General features: G+C 51.9%; 1 protein-coding gene across 5 annotated transcripts; it reads right to left on the minus strand.

Annotated features, from left to right (window-relative positions):
- KCNJ9 (potassium inwardly rectifying channel subfamily J member 9) lies at positions 1–9,077 on the minus strand. Of its 5 annotated transcripts, XM_016930260.4 has the most exons (5): positions 8,875–9,077; positions 7,671–7,767; positions 7,331–7,438; positions 5,685–6,648; positions 1–3,080 (listed from the first exon to the last, which is right to left on the minus strand). In XM_016930260.4, the coding sequence occupies exons 4-5, from the start codon at positions 6,532–6,534 to the stop codon at positions 2,749–2,751; spliced, it is 1,182 nt and encodes a 393-aa protein (XP_016785749.1). In that variant the 5' UTR covers positions 6,535–6,648; positions 7,331–7,438; positions 7,671–7,767; positions 8,875–9,077; the 3' UTR covers positions 1–2,748. The 5 variants fall into 5 exon arrangements, with proteins under 5 accessions (XP_016785749.1, XP_016785755.1, XP_016785765.1 ...); XM_016930266.4 differs by lacking the exon at positions 7,671–7,767; XM_016930276.4 differs by lacking the exon at positions 7,331–7,438.
- Positions 9,078–12,549: the final 3,472 nt, after the last annotated feature.

The following is a 12,549-nucleotide window of genomic DNA, read 5'->3' on the forward strand; positions in this document are numbered from 1 at the left end:
TTCAGTTGTTATTTAAACATTTATTGAGCATTACGAGTTTGCTAAGTGTCATTTTTACAGATGAGGAAACTGAGGCCCAGATATGCGATTTGCCCAGAGTCATAGAGCTAATTAGCAAGTGTCAGGAGTAGGACCTAGGTCTCCTGACTTGTTGCACTGTACAGTGGTGCCCTGAGTGGTGACAGTGGCGAGGAGAGGTGTGGCAGGGTCTCAGTGACTTCAGCAGGCAGGAGGGGCCTTTCCAGACTGAGTTTCTCTGCTTGTTCAGCTGCAATGGGTTGGCTCCTGTGTGAGTGCGTGTGTGTGGATACCAAGTAGCCCACCCCCTCTTGTCCAGACCCCCCTGTTTTACTGAAACCCAAATGAATCCCCATTCTCCATCCCAACATCTGTTCTTAGGGGACCAGTCAATGCCAGGCTTCAGGAATCTCATCTTTGATGACAGGGCCCCAGTGGCCCTGTGACCTGAGGCAAAGATATCCGTGTTTTGACTGAAAGGAAGGGACTGGGACTTGGGTCCTCTCTGAGTGAACCCAAGCTGTCTGGGCTCCTTCCATGGCCCCCTTTCTTGCTTCCAGAGGACCCATAGGGCCCTGGCTATGCCCATAGGACCCTGGCTGTGCCCCATAGGACCCTAGCTGCCCAGCCTGGAACAGAGAAGACTGGAGTGCTTTCCCCAGGGGGCTTATGAAAGGGCAGGAGTGGGATGTGGCCAGGGCCAAGGGAGGAGGTCCTTGCTGGGCCAGTGCTGCTGTGTGGGAGACAGGCGCTGTCCCAGGGCAGGCTCTCCTGGGCCTATGCTTTTCTCCAGGCCAGCTTCAGGTCCCTTCCACCCCTCTGCTTCTCTCAACTTGCAGTTGTTCTCCCTCACTATCCAGGAAGCTGCCGCTGGTGACTGGGATGTGATCAGGAAGCAGGTGGAGGTGGGGTGAGAATATGCGTCTTTGGGACCCCCTGGCCCAGTTGGGCTGACAGCAGGCTGCAGACACATCCAGATGTTCTAACTCCTATCGCTTCTCTCCGATTTTCTCCCACATTCAATCCTGCCTCCAGTCCTACAAGGGGTTCTGTCCTTCGCCCCTAAAACTCTTCCTGCTCCACCTCCCCCCGACCTCCCCAGGAGCCCCCTCAAGTCCTTCTGATGGCTTCATCTCTCTGTCGGGCCTGCTCAGCTTCCAGACACCCCCTCCACTTGTCACTGCCCTGTTTCCATTGATGGTTGAGTTTCTGGGCCCAAAGTTAAACTCTTCAGCCTGGGCTTCGGGTCCCTTTCCCACACATAAAACCCCACCCTTCACATTTCTCTGTCTGCTCCTGTGAGGATCCTCAGCTTCTTCTCAGCTTCTCTTCATCTTCCTCTCAGCTACTCCTCAGTTTCTATGCTCCATGTCCTGAAACGACTTCCGAGTATTCACTTAGAGCACAGGTTCTCAAAGTGTGGTCCCCAGTCCAGCAACAGCAGCATGACCTGGGGACTTCTTAGGAATGCATAGTTTTGGTCCCCACCTCTTGGGTCAGAAACCCTTGGAGTGGAGCCCAAAAATCTGCGTTTTAACAAGCCCTCCAGGTGATTCCAACGCACACTGGAGATTTCTAACTCCTGACTTACATATTCCCTATGCCTTACACTGGCCCCAGCCTTCTGATCACCCACACTCCCCCACCCTCCACGGGACTGCACAGGTTGTCAGTTTGAATTATCCCTCGTTCAGTCACCACAGGTAGATTCCTCTGTTTTCCCAGGTGCCCCTTATTTTGAGGACAGGAACCAGGTTTTTGAATGTCCACTCCACATGGCACCCAATCAGTGATGTGAATGACTGTGCCCCGAGGCCACACTGCTTTCCTAGGGGCTCCCTGTTTCCCAGCTCTAGTGAACCCACTTTCTAGATCTCTCTCCTGGCCCTTCCTCCCCAGAACCTCTCTCTCTCTCTTCCTGCCTGTGCCTGATACCTGTAAGATCTCACTCCACTGTAAGAAAATAGCTATCCCTGGTTTTCCTTTCCCAGGCCCCTCTCCAGGCCCCAGCTCAGGCACCTCCCCGCTCTGCCTGCTTCCCTGAACTTGCGGACTAAGGTCATTCACACCTTGCTTGAGCCCCTTGCACACCTTCATCCTGGTGAGGGTGGAGCTAGGAGGGCACCCTCCTCACGTGCCCATCTTGGTCCGGCTCCTTTCTCCTTCACTTCAGCTTGGCCTACCGTGTCATTAGACAGTTGTGCCATATGTGGGGAGGCTGGCAGAAGAGGTGACTGGGGACTGCAATCCATCCTATACTCTGCTCCCCAAGCCATGCACCCTGGTTTGGGGCTGTATCTGTCTGGAGGAAAAGGGTTCCTTTTTAGAATTTGCACAGGGGTGTTCTACAGGTTAGTGGCAGCCCTGAGTGGACCAATTGTCTACTGGTCCATCTATGTATCTGTCAGCTGTCTTTATCTGCTACCATCTTCCCATCCAACCCCCAAAAGTCCATCATTCTGTCCATCCATCCACTCATGAACAAATGTGAAGGTCAAACGCAGACTGGCATTTTCACCCGGCCCCACCCTCCATTTCCCTGAAATCAGGACCCCTCCCTTCCATACTGGTTTCTAGACTTGAGGTTCTGGGGGACGGGGACTTTCCAACTTTAGCACATTTCCAGGGGCTTTGCCTTCCTCCTCCTCCTCCTCCACCACCTCCGATATGCAGTTCCCCATGTATCTGTGTCTGGCCCCCGGTCTGCCACAGGGGTCTGGAGGAAGCTGGTCACACCTTGGACTCACTCTCTGGGGGTGGCAGGCAGCCATTCTGCTCCTTGTCAGCCCCAGCTTCCCCACCCGCCCCCTCCCCCGCCCCCTCCTCCTCCACCTTCTCATCCAGCCGGCTGGGGATGGACCAGTAGAGATGGGCATCAAGGCGGGCGGCAGCCTCTGCCAGCTCTCGAGCACTGCACGAAGGTGTGGGCACCTCAAAAGTCTCGTGAAAGCTGGCATAGTCCACTTCGTAGAAGCCATCCTCCAGAGTCAGCACGGACGTGAAGCGGTGGCCCCACAGCACCTCGTCTACCAGGTAGGAGCTCCGAGCTTGGCATGTCATTCCTGGGAGGAGGGGCACCGGTCAGGGGGAATCTCAGCTCCAGGCTTCCCTCTCCTCTTCTCATTCCACAACCCTACTCCCAGCACCCTCCCTTCTATTCCTTCCTAAGGGCTCCCACCTCCCTTTGGTCCAGTCCATTTCCCCCCTCCCTAGCTCCTGTTCTTACCCAGCTCCCTCGTGTCTTCTCCATTTGCCCCAACTCCTCTTAATGTCCAGCTCTTTTTTCCCCTCCTGTCATTTGGTGATGCCAACCAAAAAAAGCTTAACCTTGAAACCAACCTTAGGGATCCTCTAGTCCAACTTCTCACTCCATACAGGGCTCCCCAAAGGAGCATTTCTAACAATGGGCATCTAGCTTATACTTGATTACCTCCCAGGATTGATAGCTCACCACTTCATAAAGGGCCCACTCCTTTGTATGATAGCTCTAATAGTTGGGTTGTTCTTTATACAGAGCTAAAACCTGTCCCCTGGGATTTCCAACTCTTGGCTTCATTCCCCTCCCACTTCACAGTCCTCTGAGTATCTGAAAACAGGAGTCTCAGATTCCCTCATGTTTTCTCTCTTGACTTAACATCCCTGGCTTCCTCCACGATTCCTCATTTGACCTGGTTTTCCAGAACTCTACTTTTTTGATTACAAGCCAGAATGGCCAAGGAGGGCCCTTTAAGCATTTTGAGTATAGTAAATTTTCCAACTGTGGCCTGCTCCGTGCATAAGAGAGGGCGCACCATCTCTCTCTTCTGGCCATGATGCTTTCACTAATAGGGCCCAGGATAACATTACATAATCATTTTGGAGGCTGCATCACATTGCTACGACATCAAGACTGTAGCCAACTAAAACTCCCAGTTCTTTTTTCACCAGTGCTCTTCCATGCTGTGCTTACATAAGTGATTTTTTTAAAGCCTAAATGTAGAATTTTATATTTATTCATTTTAAATGTCATCTTGCTGGGTTTTGGCTCATTATTCTTGCTTTTCAAAAGCGTTTTGAATCCTGACTGTCTCACCCAAAATATTACCATCCTTTCCAGCTTTATCTCTCTAGAAAAACAGACAGATTCCTATCCTCATCTCCTCTGTCCTGGTCCTCCCTGCCCGGGGCTTGAGTCCTATCTTCCTGTTGGGCTGGTGCACCCCTCAGGGCAGGTCATTCTCCTTTCTGCCACAGGGTCTTGCCCCCAACCCATATCCATCTCGGAACAAGGGGAAACAGAAGAGTGAACATTAGCTAACCGGAGAGTGGCTGTCAACTCGGAAAGCCTGGCGCTGAGACATTGGTATTCCTCGGTGAAGTTGGAATAGAAAGTATCCGGTGGGAGAAAAGAGAAAGAGGCATAAGGGACACTGGGGAGAGAAGGGCTTCGAGGAGGAGAGGGCAGGGCTGGGGGTACAAAGAGAAAAGAGGGCCGGGCAGCAACTTCCCTGGAGGGTGAGGGGCCTGCCTGAGATACTGGCAAAAAAGGAGTGACAGCTGGAGAGAGAGGAAAGGGAACGGGGTGAGTGGGGGAAGAGGAAAGAGTCGGGGTGAAGCAGGAATGGGAACAGTGATGCGGAGCCGGGGTTGGGGTGTGAAGCGGAGTCTCAGCCTAAAGGGGCCAGGGAAAGGATCTGAAGGCACCAGCTTGTCAGCGAAGCCGGCAGGGAGCATCAGCAGCTCTGGCGTCAGAGGAGGGACTGCGGCGCCCCCTAGTGGGCCTTTGGTCCTCCACCCGCAGTTTCCTCATCCTCATCTATCCTCTAGATCTCAAGTCCTAAGTGACCTCCTTTGCGACTCCTGTAACACTGGTCTTTTTTCACCTGCTCCCAAAGCCTTCACTGTGTAGGTCTGGGTTGGACTTATTGACATCACAGATGAGTTGCCAGTTCCTTTTGGAAAAGAGCTAGAAAAGGTAACATCATCTATATCCCTTGTCAGTGGAAATGGATGAATTGGGAAACCGAGGCAGAAGTGAGACTAGGTATTAAACTCCCCTCAAGATCCGGCCTAGAAATAACTCAGGCAATGGAAAACCTTCACCGCCAAATTCCAGGGGCCTGAACCTGACTGCAGTGAGAAAACCCCTGAACCTAACCCCTCCTTCCAACTCGGGACCACTAAACATTGAAGCCACATTGCCTGTGTCCAATCCAGGCATGGCCACTTATTGGCTTAGGAAAGTGGACAACTTCCTTAATTTCTCATTGGAGCAATCTCATCTCTAAAAAGTGAGCACAATAACAAGAAGTTACCTTCAGAGGGTTCTTGTTAGGATTAAATCGACTCAGAGGTAGAAAGTGCTTTGGAACTGCGCATGACACAGGGTGAATACTGGGCGAGCACTAGCTATTATTACTGTCCCTATTCCAAGTGACACATTCCTCTGGGCCCAGGGCCCCACGCCAGTGCCATTTCGGAGAATTCCTCCAAGCTTTCTCTTGGCCTTCTGCGGCGTTGCTCGGTTCCACTCCCGCCTCCGACCCCTGTCTCACCTCACTGTCTCATCCTCCACCAGCCCTTCCATCCATCCTCCCCAGCTCCCCTGGCCCCTCGTCTCACCCCTGCCTTCCTCGGTCCCGCCCAACCTCTGCCAACCCCGCTCCCCTCCCCAGGCCTGCTCGCACCCGTGGCTTCCACCATGCCCTCGAGGATAACGACGATCTCGAAGTCGTCCCTCTCGAGGGCACGGCGCGACGCCTCCCAGAAGGGGCTGGCGGCGTCGATCTCGTGGCTGATAACCAGCGGCGAGACGAGGAAGAGGCGGTCGTCTCCCGTGTCGAAGCCCACGCTGAGGTCGGTCTGGTGCAGCGGGATGAACTCGCCCTCCAGCGTCTGGCGTGAGCGGATGAGCTTGGCGCGGATGGAGGCCTCCACTATGTGTGAGGAGCGCAAGTCGCCCACGCGGAACATGAGGCAGAGGCGCCCGTCGCGCAGCGACACCACGGCGTGCGAGGAGAAGACGAGCGTGGCTGCGCGCTTGTTGGGCTGCGAGATCTTGACGAACATGCAGCCCACCATGAAGGCGTTCACCATGGAGCCCAGGATGGCCTGCAGCAGCAGCAGCACGATGCCCTCGGGGCACTGGTCGGTGATGACGCGGTGCCCGTAGCCGATGGTGGTCTCGGTCTCGATGGAGAAGAGGAAGGCGGCCACGAAGCCGTTGAGGTTGTTGACGCACGGCGTCCACGCGGTGTCCTCCAGGTGCTCCAGGTCGCCGCGGCCGTAGGCGATCAGCCACCAGATGGCGCCGAAGAAGAGCCAGGTGAGCGCGTAGGCCAGGACGAAGAACAACAGGCTGAGGCGCCACTGCAGGTCCACCAGCGTGGTGAACAGGTCCGTCAGGTAGCGGTATGTCTCGCGCACGTTGCCCTGCTGCACGTTGCACCGGCCATCCTTCTCCACGTAGCGCTGGCGGCCGCGGCGCCGCGGCGGCTCCTCCTGCCCGGGCGAGAAGGCCGCGTTCTCCTGCGCCATGGCGGCCGCGTCAGGGCGAGCGCTGCGGGCGCCTGGAGTGCGGCGGGGGCCCGAGCTTCTGCCACCTGCCGCGCGTCGCTGGGCGCCTAGGCGGCGTCGGGGGTCCTGGAGGGGCTTAATAAAGGTTTGCCGAATGAGTGGCCCCTCGGGAGATGGGGAGGCACGGGGCATCAGGGCCAGCACCGAGCCCTGGGGGGCCCTGGGCGAGTCCCTTCGTGTTTCCTGGCCTCTATTTCTGGGAATAACACATTCAGCCCTAACTGCCCCCCAGGCTCAGAAAGTTGTGAGGGTCAAATGGAATGATGTACCTGAACTGGATAGAACTGTGCAAGTTCCACGATGATTTTCAGGGGAAGGAGGTACCAGATATTTTGGTGCCATCACCTCCAGCTGGGGTGTGCAGCACCTCAGGGGCAGCCCCGGGGCCAAAGACCCAGGCCCAGATCCCCCTAGTGATTTCCTGAAATCAATAGACTGGGGGCTTTTTGGGGAGGGGGGGCAGGCGGGTAATGGAGCCCTCCCTGCCCTAAGGACTTCCACCATCCCTTCCCCAGCTGTAGCCAGTGCAGCCACCAATGGCTCTCCTCACAGGCTGTTTTGAAGTTCACCCCAAGACTGATACACAGTCTTTCTCATTCTTCCCTCCTTGGACCTCACTCACTCCACTCCACTCCCTCCCCTCAACATGCTTACAAACGAGAAAGAAATGAAAGCTGTGGAAAGTCAGTGGAAACCCTCCAGTGCACAAGGGTGGAACATTAGGAAATTCCCACTAGAAATCCTCCCTGAGACCTACCCACGATCACTGCTGCTCTTGGGCCAGCCTCATTTCCCTTGGGTTTTTTCTCCTAGTGGAGACAGCCTGCAAATGGGGAGGGGAACTGGAAGATCCCAACACAGAAGCCTGGGAAAGGAAGCCCAGAGTTATAACGAGTTAGGCTCATATCCCTCTGGGATCCTATTCTTCATGAGAGACATGGAATCAGATCAGGTGAAGCACTAAGCACCCACATTTATTTCCCCACTCCCTCTAGTTATATTTTCCCCCAGCCTCTTACTTCCCATGGACTATCCTAACACCAGCCCCGCCCCCACCTGCCATATGCCCCAAAGCCCACATTCCAAGCGAAGCCCACCTGATTTTTCTTCACATGCTTGCCTCTGAGGAGCTCTCTGAGCTGCAATCTGCTCTGAGAGAGATCCAGAGCCTTTCCCCAAAGCACCCAGGGTCCTCTAGGAGATATGGACCATACAGGGAAAGGTTTAGAATAGGATTTGGGACTCTTCCACCTTCCCTTCTCTTTCCTGGGAATGATCCTCTCCTCCCACTCCACGGAAACGTGGGCTGGCTAGTGGGTGGGGGATGGAGGAGTGTGCCATAGGAACCACAGATGGCCTGGATGGTTGACCAGGTCCTGGGGAGAAACTGCCTGGGTATGTGACTCTAAACCTAGCACTCCATCATCTTATGTTCTGGGGTGAGGTGCTCTGCAGTCAGCACTCTGGAGAGGGTGTGTGTGTGTGTGTGTGTGTGTGTGTGTCTTGGGGTAGAGAAGGTAGGAAGAGAAATCAAAATGAAATGGCTTTGAGCTTAGGGGCACCCCCTGCATTTATTGTCCATGGAGTCAGGGGACACAGGGTCCAAGAGCCCCATGGCAATGGAAGATTAGGGTCTCCCCTGCCCCCAACAATGGGCTTCCTTTTCCTTCCCTGAAGCTCAGATGTCCTCAGGAAGAGTAAGCATTGACTGGCTCAGAGACCCCAGGTCATGCAGAAAACGACCCTGCTCCCATTATCCTAGCTTTAGTCCCAGGTGGGCTTCCAGATGTTCTCTCAGGGTCTTAGGTAATCTGACCCCCAGTCGGCTTGCTTAGACAGATCTCTCTGCCCAGGGATGGGGAAGGAACCCCAATGTCGGATCACCCCCAGAACTCTCTCACTCTCCATTGCCCCAGGGATCTAGGTAAACCTTATTTTGAATGTGTCCCACATCCTGTCTTCCTGAGTGGGGGACTGCACTTTTCTCAGGGGAAGGAAAAGTGTGAAATTGTTACCTCTATCTCAAGATCAAGGACTTGATTTCTCCATCTTCCCTCCAAGAATTTCAGTTCCTCCAACCTACTCCTCATTTCTTGTGCATGCTATGACCCCTTTGCAGAAGATTGCAATACCACTTTTCCTGGGCCCCTCTTCCTCCCTCTAGAGAGCTGGGGAGTAAGGGGGCTCATTTTTTGGAAGGAGAGACCTGGTGAAAACTCCCCCAAGAACCAGCTCCTCCCAAACCCCCACTTGCCTTGGAAATAGGGGCCCAAACCCCAAGTACCCCGCAACTCAACTCACAGCACGTGGAGAGGAGAGTAGCCGGCAGCAGAGACCCCTGGGGGGTGGCGTCCATGCCCCTGACACCGCCCCCCCCACGGGCCCCCCGAAGGGTGGGAGCCGCAGACACCGCTGTTTCTCCTAAATGTAGCGGCAGCTCTGACTAGGACTTGCTATCTGTGTCATCCCTACTTCCCAGGCTCCCCTGCTCCTCTCTTGTTTCCACGGCAACCAGTCTGGCGACAGCTCCAGAGCATCCCCCTCCCCTCCCCAGTCCTGGGTACCACTAGGGGTTGATCCAAACCACACGCCATAGCTATTTTTAGCCAAAGTCCCTCCTCCTGGACAACTCAGAGCTTGGCTCCTCACCCCCTCATAGGAAAAAAAAAAAAAAGAAGAGGAAAGAAAAACAAAGCTGGCACGCTGGCTCTTTCCTAAGAAGCTCCTTCCTGGGGGAAAATACAAGCCCTCATGTATTTGAGAATAAGGTGCTAGGTTCCCTGGGGTTTCAGAGGGCCATCTGGTAGCTGGCAGCTCACCACCTTCAACATGGGTCTCTGCGTGCAGGTGCTGCTCTCAGGTCAGGCTGACCATCACGGTCTAGTTTTGGAGAGGCCATGGATCCAGAAGGCGGTAGCTAGAAGGAAAATAGATCTACTAAAGGAAGGGAGGCAGGGTCAGGGGTTCTAATTATTGCCACTGATTTGCACTGTGTCCCATAGGAGTCACTTCACTTCCCTGAGCCACAGTTATTCCATCTGTACCAGGGTGTGGACAAGAGCAAATATCCCCTTTCTGCCTGCTTCACAGAGTCAGCAGATCAAATGAAGAAAAAACAAACAAACAAAAAACAAAAAAACCACAAAGGGCTTTGAAATGTGTTTTATTCATAGCAAAAACCCTAGAAACAACCCAAATGTCCACCAGAGAGAAAAGCCTAGGTTAGGGCTTACTAAGTATTCACTCAGCAAACTTCTGCGGAGCCCAAGTGCCAGGCAGTGTGTTAGATGGGGTGGTTACAGAATGAGTAAGTCCCTGCCCACAAGGAGCTCATTAACCCAAGAGGGATAAAGACACACAAACACACAGTGGCTGCTGCTACTAATTCACTGAACATCGGATATGAACGAGACACATGCCTCATTTCATCCCCATGGCAACTCTATAAGACAGGTATTATTTTTCCCAGTTATAGATGAGGAAACTAAAACGGAGACATGTTAAGTAATTTATCGAATGTCACAGAGTTGGGCAGAGACAGGAGTCAAACTCCCACATCTGTATCACCTCATGCTTTTTAAATTGTTTTAAAAGAAGACTTCTTAAAGGGTAGTTTTAGATTCAGAGCAAAACTGAGAGGAAAGTTATAGAGATTTTCCATATGCCCCTGTCCCCACACATCCACAAGAATGGCACATTTGTTACAAGTGATGAAACTACATTGACATCATAATCACCCAAAGTCCATAGCTGACATTAGGGTTCACTTTTGGTGTTGTACACTCTGTGGGTTTGGACAAATATATAATGATGTGTATCCACCATTATAGTCTCATTGCTGTAAAAGTCCTCTATGCTCTGCCTAGTCAATCCCCCTTCCCTAACCCCTGGCAACAACTGCTCTTTTTCCTGTTTCCATAATTTTCCTTTTCCAGAATGTCATGTAGTTGGAATTGTACAATATGTAGCCATTTCAAATTGGCTTCTTTCACTTAGTAATGTAAATTTAAGGTTCCTCCATGTCTTTTCATGGCTTTGTAGTTCATTTCTTTTTGGCACTGAGTAATATTCCATTTCAGGATGGCCATGGTTTATTTATCTATTTACCTACTGAAGGACATCTTGGTTGCTTTCAAGATTTGGCCATGATGAATACAGCTGCTATAAACATCCATCGGCAGATTTTCATGTGGACGTAAGTTTTCATCTCCTTTGGGTAGATACCAAGGAGCATGATTCCTGGATCGTATGGTAAGAGTATGTTTAGTTTTTTAGGAAACTGCCACACTTTCTTCCAAAGTAGCTGTACCATTTTGCATTCCCATCAGCCACGAATTCCTGTTCCTGTTGCTCCACATTCCTGCCAGCATTTGGTGTTGTCAGCCTTAGCCTAGTGTTCTTTTCACAAAGTTACACTGCCTCAGTAATGTAATATCTGTGGAATATTAATATCATGGGTTACTGTAAAGCCATAATAATTGCTGTGTTTAAATATGTGAATGTGTATATAACACACTGTTACATAAAAAAGCAGAACCTAAAAATATTCTTATAAATTGATCATGACTATATTGAAATAGCTTCAGGAACACTGATAAAAATCAGAACAAAATTTGGAGAAACAGAAATATCTTATTGTTTATTTTTCCCCAGGGAAATAATGAAGAGAAGAAAGTGGTTTACAAACACAAAGTGTTGTTGCTGTTGTTATCAGTATTATTATATCCCAGATATGGATCTATTCTTATCCAGATCCTTTAAATTTGGATCAAGAAAATATGAGCTAGAGGAGCGGGAAGACATAGAGATGGACACGGAGGGCTAGAAGCTCCTGGAATGACCTGGCAAGGTGGGAAATTCGGTACTGGATAATATAAGCTCAGGAGGCAATGACTTGGGTTCAAATCCCACCTCTGTCCACTACTAGCTGGGTGAACCTGAGCAATTATTTAACCCGTTAAACCTCAGATTCTTCATCTAAAAAAAAGAAAACCATATTATTCATCTCTTAGAGGGTTGTCATGAAGACTACATAAGGCAATGCCTGACACATTGTTAGTACTCAGTAAATGCTAGCTACTGTCTTCCTCTTCCTCCTCCTCATTGTCTTCTTCATGGTCATCATCATTGTCACCATCATCACCATCATCTCAGGGATGTCCTGAAAGCCCCACCCTGCCTGTGCCACCTTCCTCTGTTCTGGCACCACCCTGTGAGGCCTGCAGGGGGCGCCCCTGGTATACTGCCCTCTCCTCAGCTCTCTTGCTGGTGATTCTTGTTGTTCCAAGTGGAAATATCGAGTTTTCAGCCCGAGATTGGCATCAAGAGCGCTGTTAAAGCCCCAGTCAACATCCCCGTCTCCTGGGCCTGGTCCTGTCACCCGAGCTTTGGGACTGCTAGCCTGCCCTTCTCTGTCCTGCCAAGCAGCTGCTCACATTGGTTCCACTGTGCCCGGAGCTCAGAGAGAAGAAACCAAACTCCTGGGCAAGAACACATTTGCATAGAGCTGGCCCTATTTGCTGGAGGGGGCATCACTGGCAGGGCCCTCCACAAGGCAATTTCAGCCAGCCCCTCGCCTCAGTCCAGGTGCCCCTGAACCTAGCCTGGCTGACAAGGAAGAAGACTACCACTCCCTCACCTGATTCACTCATCCTGCAGGTCCTAGACTTTACCTGTTATCTAACCTCAGTTCCTTATTTATCACTGAGCTGAACTGAGGCAGGAGAAAAAAAGTTTTCCCAGGCACCAGGACACAAAAGCATAGACAAGATTCTAGCTTTTGGCTTGGCACGGTGGCTCGAACCTATAATCCCAGCACTTTGGGAGGCTGAGGTGCACGGATCGCTTGAACCCAGGAGATGGAGACCAGCCTGGGCAACATGACGAAACCCTGTCTCTACAAAAAATACAAAATTAGATGGGTGTAGTGGTATGTGCATGTGGTCCCAGCCACCTTGGAGGTTGAGGTGGGAGGAT

This window comes from Pan troglodytes, chromosome 1 (genome assembly GCF_028858775.2).
Source record: "Pan troglodytes isolate AG18354 chromosome 1, NHGRI_mPanTro3-v2.0_pri, whole genome shotgun sequence".
In the NCBI taxonomy this organism is placed as follows: Eukaryota; Metazoa; Chordata; class Mammalia; order Primates; family Hominidae; genus Pan; species Pan troglodytes.

Bases quoted from the DNA above. Each gene is read 5' to 3' on its own strand.
- KCNJ9 (XM_016930284.4), bottom strand. From the start codon at position 6,534: ATGGCGCAGGAGAACGCGGCCTTCTCGCCCGGGCAGGAGGAGCCGCCG. The intron at 3,081-5,684 runs GTGCGAGCAGGC...CCCTCCTCCCAG, and splicing joins GGGCATGGTGGAAGCCACGG to GAATGACATGCCAAGCTCGG.